General features: G+C 47.0%; 6 protein-coding genes across 6 annotated transcripts; 3 read left to right on the forward strand and 3 right to left on the reverse strand.

Annotated features, from left to right (window-relative positions):
* Positions 1–2,721: 2,721 nt before the first annotated feature.
* On the reverse strand, positions 2,722–3,153 carry N7446_005123 (uncharacterized protein; the record flags this gene model as incomplete). The annotated part of the gene is made up of 1 exon (XM_058513871.1): positions 2,722–3,153. One exon carries the CDS (start codon positions 3,151–3,153, stop codon positions 2,722–2,724), a length of 432 nt encoding a protein of 143 aa, XP_058375200.1.
* Positions 3,154–4,967: 1,814 nt separating this feature from the next.
* Positions 4,968–6,458, forward strand: N7446_005124 (uncharacterized protein; the record flags this gene model as incomplete). Its single annotated transcript, XM_058513872.1, has 1 exon — positions 4,968–6,458. The coding sequence occupies one exon, from the start codon at positions 4,968–4,970 to the stop codon at positions 6,456–6,458; it is 1,491 nt and encodes a 496-aa protein (XP_058375201.1).
* Positions 6,459–9,485: 3,027 nt separating this feature from the next.
* Positions 9,486–9,850, reverse strand: N7446_005125 (uncharacterized protein; the record flags this gene model as incomplete). The annotated part of the gene is made up of 2 exons (XM_058513873.1): positions 9,486–9,539; positions 9,596–9,850. Coding segments are annotated over 2 exons (309 nt in total), but the record flags the coding sequence as incomplete, so codon positions are not given.
* A 989-nt stretch (positions 9,851–10,839) lies between these two features.
* Positions 10,840–12,237, forward strand: N7446_005126 (uncharacterized protein; the record flags this gene model as incomplete). Its single annotated transcript, XM_058513874.1, has 2 exons — positions 10,840–11,325; positions 11,389–12,237. 2 exons carry the CDS (start codon positions 10,840–10,842, stop codon positions 12,235–12,237), a joined length of 1,335 nt encoding a protein of 444 aa, XP_058375203.1.
* A 341-nt stretch (positions 12,238–12,578) lies between these two features.
* On the reverse strand, positions 12,579–13,381 carry N7446_005127 (uncharacterized protein; the record flags this gene model as incomplete). Its single annotated transcript, XM_058513875.1, has 4 exons — positions 12,579–12,683; positions 12,749–12,823; positions 12,926–13,193; positions 13,359–13,381. The coding sequence occupies 4 exons, from the start codon at positions 13,379–13,381 to the stop codon at positions 12,579–12,581; spliced, it is 471 nt and encodes a 156-aa protein (XP_058375204.1).
* Positions 13,382–14,120: 739 nt separating this feature from the next.
* Positions 14,121–16,031, forward strand: N7446_005128 (putative ab-hydrolase associated lipase; the record flags this gene model as incomplete). The annotated part of the gene is made up of 1 exon (XM_058513876.1): positions 14,121–16,031. The coding sequence occupies one exon, from the start codon at positions 14,121–14,123 to the stop codon at positions 16,029–16,031; it is 1,911 nt and encodes a 636-aa protein (XP_058375205.1).
* Positions 16,032–17,830: the final 1,799 nt, after the last annotated feature.

Raw genomic sequence — 17,830 nt, forward strand, 5'->3', positions numbered from 1 at the left:
ATAACTACGTAGGACGTATCCTTACGGATATACGTCAATCCCTAAGACCTATCCATATTCTAGCGAAGAAGGACGCGGACGACCACTTAGAAAATTACCATAGGAATCTAGAATTTAAGAAGTTGTTCCGACATAGCCTCCACTCGTTCCTCGCTTAGTGTAACTAGGTAGTCCGTCAAAGCCTAAGTAATAGCTAAAGTGGCATAATACTCCGAATTGCTCTGAAGAAAGATATTAAGAGATATTATATTATTAATTTATTAAAGATAGACTTACCTATTTGTCTTCGATCAATCTATTAGTGCTATACCACGTCTTATAGAGATACTTAATACACTTCGCGATAGAGGATATATACTTCCCGCCCTTAGGGCTAAGTATTAAGGCTTATAACACGTGCGTATCACTACTAATGCTAGGGTTGCGTTCGCCACGATATATAAAATAGTTCTTCTCGCCCTCAAATACATTAATTATAGGTTAAATAGGGTGGTGAGATCTAGACCGCCGTCGACAAATAGGTTAAGCACCTTAATAAAAAATTAGCGATGCGAACTACACTAAAAGGAATGTTTAATACCTAGTTAATGTCGAAAGTTAAGGTTAGGAATATCTAAGGGACGTAACGTCTATCCTTAACGATGCTCTATTCTATAATATACTATAAATAAGCCTTAGCAGTAGGGTCCTACTCGGGCGACTCTATTAGATAAACCGTAGTAGACGATGGAGAGGAAAACATAGATCTATATCTTAGATAATATAAGAGTTTGCTAAAGTTAAGGACCCTAATAAATCCCTGGAGTGTGAATAAAGGCGAAGGCTAGATTAGGCCACTAGGGCTATAAAGAGCCTCTAGAGGAAATCGGGAGAGTTTTTCCCGGCGTAATTCGAGAATTCGATCTTTACTAGGGATTTCGAAGAGCACTCCTTCTTCCTCTAGTTTCTTAGTCATAATAGGGAACCAAAGTTCGAACCTAATTGGAAGTCGGGTATCTAATAAATCAAGGTTCTAATTTCTAATGTTTAGGTGAATAAAATCAATAGCCCGGGCTGCCTAGTCCTACAAGGTCGACTAATTTTTAATCGAAAGATTTTCTAACACACGTACATATTGCTTAATAGCTAGAAGTGAAACAAAGGTATAGGTGATACGGTTAACTAACGAGACGGGATTTCCCTAACCTCCGTCTTCCGCCTGATTCTAACAGAGAAAGTCGAAACATATAGGGTAGGCCTATATAGGGTTGTTAGAAGCCTACGGCTTCTAAACCATTGAGATCCACGCTATATCGTAGATACTACTAATGATAGTCCCGTGATGATACTTTTCGTCGTAGGTAGAGAGAAGCTTATTAAGAAGGCTATCCGCCTATAGAATGATAGTACTCTCGTCTATTATATAGCGGTAGGGTGATAGCACGGCTTACTAGGTCTCTTAGTGATTAAATCAATCAGCACAATATAATCCGGTGGATATAACTATTGTGGTTTGATATTTGTTGGTGACTAAAGACAAGTTGGTAAAAGTGAAGCAAATTTATCACTATCTACTTGTCTAATTGCAGAAAGCCATAGGTCTATTCGCCCCGATGTGAAAGAACAATCCGATCGCCACAACCGGCTAGGCTTGCTACGTGGTTCCTATGACAAGATGCAGCCAATGTACCCATACCGACGATCCCAATGCAAGCTATAGGAGACCATTAGTGAAGCTCGGTGATCTCATGTGCCATGCAGTACATCGGACAATGGCTTCCACCGTATCTCGCCTCGAGAGTAAGTTTCGGCAGCAGGATATCTTCCAAGATTTGATAGCAACCCCCAGTTTATGTCGATTAATGCTCCGCCATCAAGGTCTCTTCGCCTCTGGAAATGTGCTATATATCATAGATGAAGTAGCACAAGAGCTTATGAAGTTATTTTTGTACGCTAATTTCGAAGTGCATTGTATGGCGGTCGCAGTAAAAAGGGCGGGGTAAGGCGCGGCTGAGGCGGGAGGGGAAATTCATGCCTAAAGAGATTGAATAACAATAAGGCCACTTCATCTGAAGTTGACTAATTGAGAAGGTAGATCTGAAAGAAAAGTTCCAGTAAGGTTCAGAATATAGACTACATATCATACGTGAAGTAGGGTAACGCGTCGACCCTGTTTTGGTGAGCATGGAAGGATGCGAACAATTGATTTAGACTCAATCCCTGAGCTCCTAGCTATTCCACCTAGGTAATGTACAAGATACTTAATAGGTGCTCTTCTTCGTGTAGTAAATACTTTTAGTACCAAATACACCAGAGTCTTCTGTGTGGGCGGTATACTCAGTGTACTAAAGGATATGGACTGCTGTTCGCTGCCCCCTATTTAGGTACCTGAGTAGGCAATGGAACGAAGTCATGGTAACGTAGTCGTCTGAATGGCTGGGATCGCCGCGGTACAGGCAGGAAGGTTTATGAAACATCACTTCCAAGATATCTGCTCTATGATAGATACCAATTAGGTCCTGATGCGGACTTGGGACATACACATGTAGAGGTTGCATCCAATAGATTTCTCCACCATTAGAGGGTCGAAGCTTACGTCAAGCGTATGCCTCCATGTGCGACCCGCTAAATAGTACGTCACTCATGCGACGCGCAAACCATCTGTACCAATCTACTTAAACCTTCGTTTATAATGTGATACAGTATATGCAGAGACTGCAAGATATATGGAATGGTATCATGTCATTGGCCAGCTGTTACTCCTTTCTCCACCTTGGGGTAACGGACTCTCCGGGTGTCGAAAAAGAGCGGGGCTGTAGGAAACATATCCAGCTTAACACTTAATACTTTTTCCCTCTTCTCGTATTGGTCAGGCCATGCCATGCTAGATTGATACTCCTGGTCGAAAAGGTCAGCAAGTATCATGCACAAAACTGGACCAGTGGGTATAGTACCCAGGTCCGTTTCAGTCAAGAAGTTTGCGGCATTTGATTGGAGAGTCTCTCTAGTCTTACTAGACTCTTTAGTCTTGCTGGTCTCTTTAGTCTTGCCGGACCCTCTAATCTTGCTGGACTCCCTAGTCTTGCTGGACCCTCTAGTCTTGCTGGAGTCCTTAGTCTTGCTGGCCTCCTTAGTCTTGCTGGCCTCCTTAGTCTTGCTGGCCTCCTTCGTCATCGAGCACGCAGCCTAAGCCTCGACATTGTTTCCTCTGCTGGCTCCCTAGAGAACTTAGTCTCTAGCCCTGAACACCTTACGACACCGAATTTGGCTAGTCGCGGTCATAAAACCCAACTTATACTATATATCACGGAGGCTAATCTTTGAATTCCAGATTCGGTAGACTCGTTATTGTGTGTTCCTTGAACAGAGTAATCGGCCCTTCCTAAGTGTGTCCCTCCCTATTCGCCAGTGAACTAGGCCAGCCCTAGAGCCCGCCGTAGAGCTCCCACACGATATTACTTGCAAGCACACCTTCCGGAGGACTTGTTGCTCCTAGATAAGAACAACGTAGACCTTAGAGGCGGATATCACGACTATGACAAACCATAGATGGTGCTTTTGTTGTGTCACGACTCTAAGTGGGAGGACTAACAGACCAATCATAGTCTAGATAAAAGATGTTAAGTATCATTGGTTAGCTGCTACTCCTTTCTCCACCTTGGAGTAGCCAAGTGCTCGCCTCTAGGTGGAATTTGCCCTCGAGCGCCAACCCAGCTTAAGGCAGGTCGATCAGTTCATTCCCCTAGTTCATACTCTCGAAGGTGTTTGCCACGCTCAAAGCGCAAAATAGATTTTGTTTGTCTATGCCTATATGGCCATGTTTATACAGCCCGCAGCTATAGCACTCTAATCGCGATTCGAGCATTTGCCTATCAAGCTTCTCTCTAATAGTTCGTAGCGCATAGCTATTCAGCTCGAAATTTCTCAAGCTAGCCTTAGCTCTTCCCTTGTAGAAGATTTTCTTCTTAGAGTGCAGCCGCTTATCTAATTGTTAGGGCCCTGCGAGGTCCTAGGGTAGCAGTATGAGTTCGAGAAGTAGAGTCTATCGGCGAATGTACGTGCAGGTGTATTAAGAGACTAATTGCTGGTTCTCCATGCGAGGACCAGCGAGCACAATAAATACATGGTGCGCTTAGCTAATGTATTTAGCGACATGCACGGCCATCCTGGTCCATGCGTGCGATCAGCTACCCTCGCAATGCGAGGGCCAAAGCTCGCGATATGTCTTCAGGCATCCATAAGGCACCTGGCAGGTCGGGGTCCTGACAATAATAGCCTGCCCTCTCTAGACATAGACATTACCTATTCTGCCTACACGTGAAAGCGAGGAGCCTGAGTTTGCTAAAATCGCGGCTATGTTGATCTTATTTAGGGAAGGGTGATATTCTGTAAGTAAGAAAAGGGTTTTAGGTCGAGAACTGGCCAGGACAATTCTACGGATTATTATTCCTCTGATAATCACGAGACTTCCGGGAAGCGAGTCATGTTACGACTTATAGCACAGCATTTTATAAAGGGGCGAAAATGTAAGTTACAAGGCCTGTCAACCGCCTTATTCTTTATTACCTATATATTGGCCGGGCACTCAAATGAATGAAACTTTGGCGTTCAACATTCTCGAAGCACTGTGAAAATCTAATTTTGAATGCAAGAGAAGGGCGGCGACATATATAGTGGAAATTTCACGTGACATCCAATACACCTGTATAGGTCCTTTTTACTTCCCGGGATACTACTGTGTCGTCACCTCCGACTAGCTGAGATTCTGCTCTTCCTTCCGTCAGCTTTACTAATGACGATCCTTGGTGAGCCTTTTCTCGCGGGAGGCTGTCGTGCATCGACTAGTTTGAGCTCGGCTGGCCGAGTCACATGATCCTAGACATCTTGAGAGTGCACCACATTACTACAGACTCATGCGAAGCCAGTTTTATGCCTGAACACACAAAAAACTATTTCCAAGCCCAAGTGCCAAGAAAGTAGCTGAGAAAATGTCTGACCAGACATTCGTCCTCCCCTGTTCTCCCTCCATCCTGCGTCCAGATCGCTTCGACTTCGTTTCTTCCGAGGAACTTGAAGTTCCATTTTGGCGGATTTTGTCATGCATCTTGGCCGAGTCATTAATCTCTGTGACTGACGGCTCGTCTCTCATCGATACCCTGGAAATGATATCGGTTGTTCTACACGGAGAGGCTGCCAGGAACTACGTATTCCTACAGGAATTTCTCGACAATTATCTGACAACGTCCACTCCTGGATCAAGCAAGTTCTTTACATCAACGTGGCCATGTCTAGTCGGTCTTGCCTTGGAACTACCATCTTTATTCCCGAGCCACTCCATCCCCCCGCTGAAAAGCGACGAGACTAGCCAGATTATTTTAAGCAGAAGGCAGGCTGCCTGTTTGGTCGTACACCAGTTCTTGTGCTCCCTACCGGCCCATCCATGGCTGACGGAGTCCTTCGTTAATCTGTCACCGTGGTACTCGGGTGGAGAGGCAATGCACCGGGGTGCTGTGCAAGCGTATCTAGCCGCCCTCTTCACATATTTCGAAGCCATAGCGGCCTCCGAACCAGAGGGTGGAATTCTGCACCACTCAGTGGAAGACTGGCCCATTATTTTGGCGTTGGTAGTAATGCCTGGCGACCAATCACACTCTCTTCTTTCCAATGCACCAGCTTCATTGAGCCGTTTGGCAGTTGTCCAACTCCCACACCAATCAACAGACATCGCATCCCTCGGTCTTCCAGATGGCGCTTGCGTGATATCTGCTAACAAGAGCGTGGGATTCGGTGCGACAGGTACTCAAGAAGAGCTTCATGTGGGTATTTCCCCCGAGGCGTACCCAGTGACACTGCTAGCGCCCCCTCTGAAGGACCGCCAGGTCCTCACCTGCCAGGGTGCTGAAGCAATGGTTACTACTAAAGGGCACGGGAGATGGGCCTCCTTGGACGAAATATTGCATGGCAGACCAATACCCCCGTCTGTTGACTGGCGCAACCGGGTCATGCTATTCATGGACGCCCTGGAATTGGACCTTGTAGACAGCGTTCATCCACACGGTGGAGAGAGCATTCCGGACCTGATGCCAGGCTGTCTTCATCGGGAATTGGTGAAGGCCTACACCGCGTTCTGCTCGCATTGTAGCAGGAATATCCGGAAGCCCTACTCCTTTGTCACTACTGGACTTTGGGGCTGCGGCGCTTTTGGGGGAAATAGACAGATTAAAGCGATAATCCAATGGTACGCTGCATCCATGGCAAATGTACCTGAGCTTCGATATGTCCTAGCTGGCCCAGAGCAGAAAGGATTTGGAGATGAGCTCAAGAGGTTCGTCGGCCTGGTGGCAGAACACACTAGGAGAGAATTGGAGCCACAGAAGCTCTTTGACGTGCTTGTCCGTCTGGGGACAGAGATCCAGACTGGGAAGTCCGCTGTTCCCAAGCCAGACGGGATTTTCGAATATGTTTTAAAAAGCCTGTAAGGAGTATTGGCTATGGTGTGGTCACTCATGAAAGAGCGGGCTTCAAATCTAGTCCAATTCGAACGCCGGCTGTGGTCATTGTGGAGAATATAATGTATAATAGTATGGCCTGATATGTTGGAATGGGCAAGAAGTATGAGCTACATGCATCTTCTGCTGCAGAAGCGTCCCATTCCTCCTGCGGAGCCAATATCAGCAGAAGTGGTTTATCTCAGTGCACGGGCATATTGATGTACCTTTTGCTGAAGTATTACTGTGTTTAACATGTCATAAAGGTCCACTGCTATAGCCCGTGCGCTCTGGTCCCCACTGCTTCACCTACCTTGTTACAATATAGAGCGCTGCAAGCATAGTGGCTGTGATTCAGCTGGAAGGTGTCCATGCGGAAGTGACTGGGCTATTCTGACATAGGCAGCAGCAGCCTACCTAGACAATGCAAAGCGGGCGGAATTATGTCCTAATAGGGACTAGTGTGCTATAGGTGGGGCCTTAGGAGATAAAGAAAGAGAGATTGAACGTAAAGCTAAATTCGAATATTACTGTACACGTTCCATCAAGAATCAAATCACACGGCCATCTTCGGTCAAATGGCCAAGAAATTGTGGACCGATTCCATAGCCCTCAATCCATTGCGGCCAGAGATGCATTTTTACTACAGGCAACATCTGGAATGCGGAGAAATGCAGTGTGATAGAGCACTCTCAAACAGCAACAGGTCCTCGACTAGAAGGGCCGAGAATTGAGCACGAACTGCACGAGATGAAATGCAATTGCGACGGCTGGGACTTTGATTAGACCGGAATCGGTTTGTATGCTTCTCGTCACAGCACCTAAACGTTTATTCCCCTTAAATGATTGGGGGAAAGGCGGTTCTTTATCTAAGAACTGAGAGTAATTCAATAGATACTCGTTTGTTACGATACCAGCAATACTCTCCGCTACTTGGATCTGCTTAGCATTCGAACGGTCGTAATAGTTCAAGATTGCGGGCTCGATGGCGTCATAGGCTGGAAGGTCTTCCAATCTAGATGTGGCTTGCGGAATCTGTAGTTTAAGGATATAGCTTAGCAATAGCATCCGGCTCTCGCTTATTAGATATAATTGGGCTTAGGGGAGCGGGGGCGGGCGCGGCGCGCAGGAATTGTTGACGCTTAGCGTCTAGAAGAACACTAGCTAATATTGTAGTGGAATCGATTTTCTTAGGGACTGATAGGTCTTGCAGCAGAATTTTCTTAGAGTTAAAAATACAAGAGTAAATATTAGCGGAGGGTAGTCGCTATTATCTATTGCTTTACCCTAGGCCCTATTAAATACGCATTTCGATACTATAGAATCTAGAAATATCACGTCTGATTAGCATAATCAGCAGCCTTAGTTCCTTACCAGCGTGAAACAAATCACCCTAATTCAGAAGTTAGCTATCTAGACACGATCGATATTAAGGTTTCTTAAATCGCTTTTTAAGGTTGTGCTCCGAACGATCGGAATATACGATATAAGCCTATTATTGGAATCCTCCTTTTACTAATCGTAGACAATCTCGACTAGATCTTACAATCTATACTATTGTATCTAAGGAAGCTAGACTATCCTAGTTTCATAGGCAACAACCACGGGCTATAGTTCACTAGCAAGAATTCCCGCTACGCTCGCTAATAACCTATGCGATATATGCCCACACTAGTCACTAGCCTATTCTAAGCCGTTTCTCTATTAGGGAAGTGATAGTATGATCATGATATAGTTTCGTAGTCGCTGTCTAGTATAGCCGTAAGATATAGCACCGACCGAGGTTAGGGGCGTGTGCGGTATTTTCGCTATTGGCCTATATCACCGGTCTATGCTTTCGAATATTTATCGATTGGTGTAGAGGGAACCGGAGAGACCGACGATAACGATAACTAGGTCGTATTCGTGGCTAGGTGTAAAGAAGTAGGGGTTCTAGTGTTTACAGGATAGAGCCTGTGAACTAGGTAAGATGAAGATGCCTGGAAGCGAACAATATATTAGAGGAATACAGAGACTGATTCTTAGAGAACCGCTGGGTTCTCCGGAGCAGATTATTTAACATGGGGGATCAGCGTTACGGTGAGCCAACACTGACGTATCGACACCTATATGGTGTCGATCCTCTGGGAGTGCGAGAGATCTGTGCATGGCTTCTGAGGATTCCGTTACACTAGGTAACCGAGAGCTATCTATGACGCCGGGGCTGTGTAATATAACTTCGGATAGAGCGGACGGAGCGGGGCATACGGCGTGGAGGGTACACTAGCACTTTATAGATATATAAAGGAGGCCGGCGGTATTAGAGACGAATAAGGCTCACTAGCAGAGGAAAACCTAGATTGCTTCGTAGTATGGTATACAGTCACTCCTTTAGGGAAGGAGTAGGGGTATCGAACTAAAGCCACACGATGCCGCTGCGGGCTAGATTATTCTAGTGGTTCTACTCCTATGCAATTACCATTCTAGCCCGAGAAGCGAGAACAAGCTAGGGCTCGGATCGAGCGGCATCTCTAATAAAATAAAAGGGGCAGTGCGTCGGGTTGCAACAAGGCGCAATAGTCGGTAGGGGCGAGAGGGAAAGAAAGGGGGCGGCGATAAGTGCAATATAGAGGAGTTCCAGGGAGGGGAAGAAGGAGAAGAGAGGCCGAAAGGGCGAGGTCGGGTCTTTTATGTCGAGGCGACGCCGGGAGAGGTTACAAAACAGCGTATTAGGGCGCTAAACCTGAAAAGGCAAAACTAACCGGATACAGTAATTCACAGGTCCCCATATTACATGATATAAAGACAGTGATCAGCGACACCTTCCAGAGCTGATGAAGCCTTTTGTAGTATATGTCTCTAAAATATGGGCAACAACTATCTCCTTACCCTCCTATATACATGTATCAGCTTTCGTCCAACGTGTCACAATAATACACATTGCCTTCAGAGCACCCTACGTAAACGGACCTTCCCTATTCTAACCTTATGCTCTAGTGCCATCAAAACAAAATTAACGTCAAACGCAACGCCTGGGGCTTATTTCTGCCAGACGTGCGCCATCTCCGCTCGAATCATTGACATCAGGACGACCTGTTACCATGAACTATCAGCTATGCCCCCTTAGACCTTTTAAATATCTGACATACCAAGCTGAGGTCTACCCCTTTAGCCACTCGAACCCGAACGACCAAGATATCCCGATCTCGCACGAAACGCTTCTTGATATTGTTTAAATGCACTGAGATCTCTGCAATCGTAACATTGCGAATGTTAACATAGTTTGTTATCCCCATTGCATCGCGCAGTCGCATATCGACCAGCGCACCGGAACTCAAGATCTTCCCGTCAATGGCTGTGTGTTGCGAGGTGAAGAATTTCTTATGGCTTACCCTAATAAGCTCCTAGTTCTCTGAGCTCCCAGTCTCGCTTTTGTTTATGGGTCGGCCATTACAACTCTCACTTGAAGACAGATAGGGCAAGAAAATATTGGGGGCACCGACAAAACCAACTCAAAAAGATTGTGAATTTCATGATGCAACCAGAAAAACATAGCACGATCTAGTGGCAGTCAACGATCCAGTGATATATACAGGTAACCACCATTAATGTCTCAGCTTGACCCACTGGAAAATGGGGGCTAGTTGTCTTAGTGTGATATCTAGGATATTTTTGATACTACCAGAATAGGAGGCCTGATATTGTGATTATAGGATGTATAGCATAGTGCAGTTCAATCTGAATCAAAGCTCGCTGTTTATGTAGCCGTAGATAAGATGTGGACAGGCAGCGGGACGGAGATTTGTCACTGCAGAGAGTGGTTGCGGCCATGCGGTCAAGTGGCAGTTTGCAGCATATAGTTATCAGTGGAAAGGCGGCCGTTTCCCTATTTTCGGGGCCAGTTCCACAGGTGCTTAAATGCTATGTTTAAATCATCGCGGCACACTAGTTGTTTGCCAAGCACCTTCTAAAAGCCTTTGTATGAACCAGCAGGACGCTTTCGAGTAATCGCTTTGAGTAGACCATTGGTTTGAACTTCAGGATACATCTAGTTTAAACCAGATAAAGTGACAGTGAGTTAACATTATTGAACATTGAGTTAAGATCGCTCAGCCTTGCAAGTAACCGGCGAAGTAGAAAAAGCCGATAGCGGAGCCCGCCGCCCAATTCCGGCGTCATCCATATCCCGCTCCACTCCACCCCACCCCGGTTATCCGCGGTCTACGACACCAGTCACGTGAAACGCTTTTTTGGATGCTCTGAGTCAATTCTGCACAAGATCTAGAATCTGTGCAGCTAGATTCTTATTTGATCAAAACCCTATTGCAAGAATACATACCATATCCAGCAAAACCTCCGGTTGGTTGGCGACATGGCCACAGTTACACATACAATGCCCACGACGGCAATCGAACTCCCAAACCTGGGACAAAATACGGGAGAAGAAAGACAAAGAAATCTCAATTCCTCTAGCACCCTAGAAGTCGACGAGGTTATGCAGCAATCTCTCATTGCAGATTCACAAGTCCCCGACGGAGGCTATGGCTGGGTTCTCATCGGTGCATGTGCCGTTGTGACATGGTGGTTCGTCGGTGCCTCGTATACATGGGGTGTGATGCAAGCAGAACTAGTTGACAAAGAGGGATATTCCTCTTCGACTTTGGCGTTTGTTGGATCGCTGTGTCCGGCTTGTATCTCTCTTCTTGCTGTTCCTAATGCGAGGGTGATTGGATTGATTGGAGCTCGGACGACTGCCATGCTTGGTATTTTCTTGCTCGGTCTTGGCAGTATTCTTAGTGGATTTGCTACACATAGTGTTCCTGGACTTTTTATGACTTGGGGCTTTGTTGGTGGTCTTGGGACTAGCTTGTGCTTCATGGTTAGTATATCACTCCACCCTTAGCCGAAAACTTGATGTGTTAACTGGAGGTTACAATAATAGGTTGTTTCCGTCACACCAGCTCAATATTTCAAAGCCAAGCGCGGCATCGCAAACGGAATTGTCTATGCTGGCGGCGGACTGGGCGGCACAGTCATCAGTTTCATCCTCGACGCACTCCTCCAAAGCGTGGGCATAGCCTGGACATTCCGGATCCTCGGGTTCCTTATCATGGCAACGGGGCTACCAGCCGCCTGGTTCATCAAAGAACGCTCACCAATCAAACCAGCAAAGATGGTCGAATGGAGTCTGTTCAAGGATGTGCGCTTTGCAGTTCTTTTCGCTGTCGGTGTCATCGGTACATTCCCGCTCTTCGTGCCAGCTTTCTTTTTGCCATTGTATACCAACTCGCTTGGCTTGCGATCCAGCGCTGGAGCAGGTCTCGTGGCGGCGTTTAACTTTTCGTCTGCGATTGGGCGTCTTTCGTGTGGATTTGCGTGTGATCGGTTGGGATCACTGAACACGCTTTTCTTGTCGTTGCTGCTCAGTGCTTTAAGTATTTTTGTGCTGTGGCCTGTTTCTACTTCTATTGGGCCTTTGATTGCGTTCACGATCATCAATGGGTCTGCGAATGGGGGTTTCTTTTCGACTATGCCTACCGTTGTCGGGAACGTGTTTGGCTCGGCGCGGATGTCCGTTGCTGTGGGTATGATTGTTAGTGGGTGGCTTGGCGGTTACTTGCTTGGTGCTCCTATTGCTGGTTACATTTTGAATGCTTCTGGTGGTCAGGCTGGTGGTATTGGAGCTTATCGACCGGCTATCTTTTATGCTGGCTCTATGGCCACGGCTGCGACTATTTTGGCAGCATTTGTGCGGATTAAGGTTGATCGGAGGATTAAGAAGACCGTTTGAGTCGATGTGATGATGGAGGGTACCGAGGCGATGCAAAAGTTATCATTTTTCCCGCGTATAGATATATTTGATCCAATTTCGAATTGTACAGTCCAGTGAGTCATGAATCAATGCTCTTGTCACGGATAGTTACTGATTTATCTGCTTCTGGCGAAATGGTTTTCTAGCGCAAGTGTCGGACGACCAAAAAGGTGTTTGTGAGCGTTTAGGTATGAGATGAATTGGCATCCCATGTAATTGGAGTAATTAGGTAAGGATCGCAATGCCAAATTTCCCAGATCATCTATTCATTTCTTCATAGTATATGTAGATGAAGATTTTTGTTGTGTTCATTTTTTTTCTTAAAGGCGGGCCTTCTTCTCCTCACGGCCTTTAAGGTTAGGATGAGGGTTGCGAATGGGCCGAGTAACGGCGTAGAAGGCAAGGCCTTGGGACTTGGTGGAGAACTATAGTAGGAATCATGTCAATTCAATGCTCGCAGCATTAGGAGTATAAGAGTGTCATGACATACTTTCACCTTGGATCCGACGTGGAAGAAAGCAAAGTCCCCTGGGACTAGGTGATGGGTGACACCAGTAGCCTCGTCCTGTAAAATAGACCCGCCATGATCAGTAAAGTCCATGATTATGTATGTTTCAATATCCCAGGGGTAGAGAAGACACTTTCTATGTAGATCAAGAGGACTTACCAAAATATCAATCTGACCACTCAGAACATACTTAGTTTCCTCGAAATTGTAGTGTGCGGGTCGTTCAGGCCCAGCCTCGATCTTGTAAAATCCAGAGGTAAAGTATGAGGGAGAGTCGGTGGTCTTGGTGCGGATAGAGTGGAAATCGGCCGTGGTTGCGTTCTCACCCTGGGGGGGAGGGGATGAACTCGTGGCCGGCACCCTTGATGACTGTAAGAGGAACGATGTTGCTAGACACTTTGGCGAGTGAATCCAAGTGTTAGTGACTCTCAACGGTTTGGATTCTTACAATTCTCTGTTAGAAGAATCATTGGGCTTAGTTACTGACTTTTGGTTTATTTTGTGATAGATGAAAACGATATTGGAAACAGCACGGGCTCCCCTTAACTATTATAAGTACTTGATTTACTGGAGAAGCATCCGGGCGCATTACCGGGCGATGTTGACGTCCTGCATGCTTTACCCCGATGAGGAGAAAAAGCCCCCGGTGCATCATCCGTAGGTGGGGAATATGTCGGATGGAGGTCCGATATCCACTTTACAGGGCATTCTCACGAATCAGTTGACAATTGCGTGCTACATGCTTCTTTAAAGAGAATACTTTTTCCCCTGGACAGAAAGTTTCCCCGAGTGAGGAAAGGAAAAGAAGGCTCGCATCTATACCGATCTATGTGGGGAGTCTTGTTCAACCAATAATGATATTTGTTTCCCCGCACCCCTCATTCACTCGAAAACAATAAAAGATAAATGTCCTTTGTTGGTGCTGCAACTTACTGCTGATCATCACACGGGGAATAAGAGACAAAAGTGTGTTCGCCAGGCAGGGTGGCAAATTGACTCTTGATCTTCTTCGGTGTGTCGTTGGGAGTTATTGAAGACGGTCATAATTTAAGGGCCCATTCCTGCCGGTATCTCCGAGTCTCAATTGTGTTTCTGTCATAGTCTTTGGCTTTGATATGTGTAAATGCGTCGAAGTCCCCTGTTCTATTTATATACACCACGTCTCTTATTGGTCAAGGAGACCCATAGACACATGCTGGTTCCTGGAGCACGTGATCCGGCTTTTGCAGGAGCATCCCCCAATGCATATATGATTGAATGTATAGGTCTCTGTCGCGATTGACACCCACCGAAACCCAAATTTGGCACCAACATGCCCCGTTTGGATTCGGGCTGAAGATCTAACTAGGCGACCATGTCGGTCACAATTCCGCTCGAACCCCTCCATACCGCACATGTGAAAACAGGTGACCATTCCTCCTGTCACGCCGACGCGCCTATTCAAGAATTCGAGCCCCCCTCGCTTTACTTCGAACGAAAAGCAGATATCGGGACAGAGGCCGAACACATACATGTTGTATCGAACATGAACAGTGCGCGGAGCGAGCGGACACTAGGTGTCGAAAAGCAACCTTCATCCGGCTTGCAGTTCTTGACCGAGGCGAGCGAGCACCCGCTTTTCCCGCCTTTGCCTTCTTATGGCGCCCCATCTGGGCTGGGCAGAGTCCGGGACTATGTGTTCATGGCGGTCTCGTTCATTCTTTCGCTTTGCTTCTTGACAGTCATATTTGTCGGGGCGTTGTTTCGCACAGGCGTAATCGCACTATCGGAAGCTCGTTTACGACTTAGCGGACAAAACCCGGATATGCATAGAGCATTCTACACTGAAGAACAAGCACGGCGTATAGCACGGAAGGAGGCGGATCGACGATGGCATCTGCACAAACAGAAGAGGGACACAGATGAAGAACAGGCACCTGGACAATCTTCGCTAGAAGGAGGAAAGGACCCTGTTGTCTGTGATGTGGCATACTATGCACGACGCGTAGGTCTTGACGTGGAAAAATTCCGTGTTCAGACCGAGGACGGCTTCATAATCGAGTTGTGGCACGTGTATGACCCGCAAGATTATCAGGCGCTATCGGCAGAGGAAAGGTCTGAGCGTGGGCCTGCTGTGTTCACCAAGCCCAAAACACCGCATACCGCTCGTCCACAGTCTAACCGGCGGTATCCCATTCTTTTGGTTCACGGCTTACTTCAAAGCGCTGGTGCTTTTTGCACGAATGATGAGGATAGTTTGGCATTTTATCTTTGCAAGTCCGGGTATGATGTCTGGTTGGGCAACAATCGCTGTGGCTCAAATCCGGAGCATAAGACACTTTCGACTGCTGATCCGCGAATGTGGTCCTGGGACATTAGACAACTCGGGACGCTGGACCTTACAGCCCTCACTTCTCGTGTTTTATATGAGACTGGATTTGAAAAGCTAGGTCTTGTCTGCCACTCGCAGGGAACCACGCAAACATTCGTCGCCTTGGCCAAGGAGCAGCGCCCTGAGATAGGTGAGCGCATTTCAGTTTTCTGTGCGCTGGCTCCGGCTGTCTATGCTGGCCCGCTCGTGCGCAGACCGTACTTCCGTTTCATGAGTATCCTCTCTCCGACCATGTTCCGATTCGTCTTCGGCATCCACTCCTTCATCCCTTTGATGATGACCGCCCGACGTCTCCTGCCACCTAAAATATATGGAACCATGGCATACTGGGTGTTTTCGTTCCTTTTTGACTGGTCAGACACACGCTGGGAGCGTGATCTCCGTCACAGAATGTTCCAGTTTGCACCTGTGTATGTCAGCGCCGAGTCAATGAGATGGTGGCTCGGGAACGAAAGCTTCGCCAAGCACAAGTGCATTTTATCCACAGACGAGGATCTACTACGTGAGACCAATGTGAATAATACCATGTGTGGTGATCCTGTCTCAGAACATGGCGATGATCCCGAGGATGCATGCTTGGGAACTCCAACTCCTAGCCCTTGGTTCGGTCCGCGGACACCCCCGTTCGCATTTTGGATCGGGGGCTCTGACGCTCTTGTTGATGGCCGCCGGCTTCTGAACCGGTTTCAAAGCGGCCGCGAGCCTCACGTCCGTCTCGTTCACTCTAAAGTTATTGACGAGTATGAGCATCTTGACGTTCTCTGGGCGATGGATGCGGTCGAGCAGGTCGGCAGTGAGGTCCGTCAAATCATTTGGACGACCATGCCTGAGGACGCTCGGCAGGTTTGTCGAGCCCCTCGCGGAGTTAATCTAAACTTGGTAGATACAGGGTAGACGATCAGTCTGTTCCCTTTTTATTCTTAGTATATAAGTCATCGGTAAATATACAATTATCGCGAGCCAATGAAATTATATACCACTTTCCGCCGGGGGCCACAATAGGGGGCCGTCGGAGACATCGGCCTTTCACAAACCACAGCGACATGCGGCTCAGCAAATCACTTCTCGTTCCGACACTATGGGTCAATTCACAGATCCAAACCCCAAGGCTGTGCGTTGAAACAGACGGCATATCCTTCTACTCCATACAGTGTGTCTCTGCCCCACACAAGAAACCCATTACGTACAAACGACGCGACTGACAGTGTCGCTGAACATAACACTGATAGTTTGGAACCGACGTTGACCTCGCTCTTTTCAGACCATGCAAGATACTTTCAATTGCCGTTGTTCCTTCCAGCATACGATTATTTGACGACCCCGAAGGAACCACACCACCAATGGTTCTGCATCAGCTGGTACCTATGCTGTCGATCAGGGGCTTGCGGCCCTACCGAATCACGCTCTGAGAGCGTGTTAGAGAGATTGCCATTACAATTGCCTGTTTCAAACAGATATTCAGCCCTAGTGCATTCCTTCTGCTCGCTGTGAGTTGTGGCTTAGCTGGTGTGTACCAACCTCAACTGAAGAGCCCCGTTAGAGTCATTGTATGGATATATTCACGGAAATGATCTACGTCTTCCCTGCAGCTTGACCCGCAACTACAGTAGGAATTGAGCAGACGCGAAAACCAATTGACAACTTAATTCCTCGCTTTCTATTTACGTCCCAACGGCCGTTCGTGACTAGTTAATCGGACTATTTCCGGGGATGTGGCTTGTCTGTGGCATATCTTCTGACTTTTTCTCTTGATCGCAGATTTTCAACTTTTTGCGAAAGCCAATCAACGCCTAGCACATCCTGCTATAGGAGCCCAGGAAGTGGCCGCTCTCCTTTAATCTTCCCACTCCTCAAAGATGGCATCCTCGGCATACAGACGAACGCGGTCTTGGATCTGCAGACTCATTATACGGATCCTAGCGCTCTTGAATTGCATCGCCATTTTCGCATTCATTGGCCTATATGCCTCCATTTGGTGGATTACGCTAGCTCTGGTCAGTATCACACCCAAGCCCTGCCAAACCACAAATTGACGCGATATTTTGGATATACAGGCTGCCTTCCCACTTATATGGTCTCTGGTCGACTTGGTCATGCTTTGCATCAGATGCATACCACAGCACATGACAAATACCCTTTTGGATCTTTTTTGTGCCACACTCATGGCAGGCGACGGGGGTTGGATGATATGGAATACCCTAGTCTACGATAACTTTGCCAACGAGTCCGGCCAAACACTTGGGATTATTGTAATATTTCTATTATTCTCTGCTATGTATGGCATATTCCCATGTGGTCCTGCGACACCCAGTCGAATGTTGCTGACATCTATTGTTTTGAAAATAGGATCCTCCATCTCATTCTTTTTGCGGTATCTTTGAAGTCGCATCGAGAGGAAAAGCATGAAGAGAAGCTTCGGGGCTGGAGACCCGAATCGTACTCCCTCGTTCATAATTCTGGCCAACCTCTCATGCCCATGGAATATGGTCATGTTAATAGAAGTCAAGTTAACTTCTGAGTTCGCTCTGTCGCGATCGTTAACCAAGCCTCACATATTCTTCAACCTACTACTCTACCCGCAAAAATTCGGGTAGAGAATGTGGGGCAGCATAAAGAAGCACGGCACACCTGGACTGGGCATGATCACTATACCTCGCCAAAACACAAAATGAACATACACAAACACAGATCAC

This window comes from Penicillium canescens, assembly GCF_028828765.1.
Source record: "Penicillium canescens strain IBT 15451 chromosome Unknown utg000003l_segment0_segment0, whole genome shotgun sequence".
Lineage (NCBI taxonomy): Eukaryota > Fungi > Ascomycota > Eurotiomycetes > Eurotiales > Aspergillaceae > Penicillium > Penicillium canescens.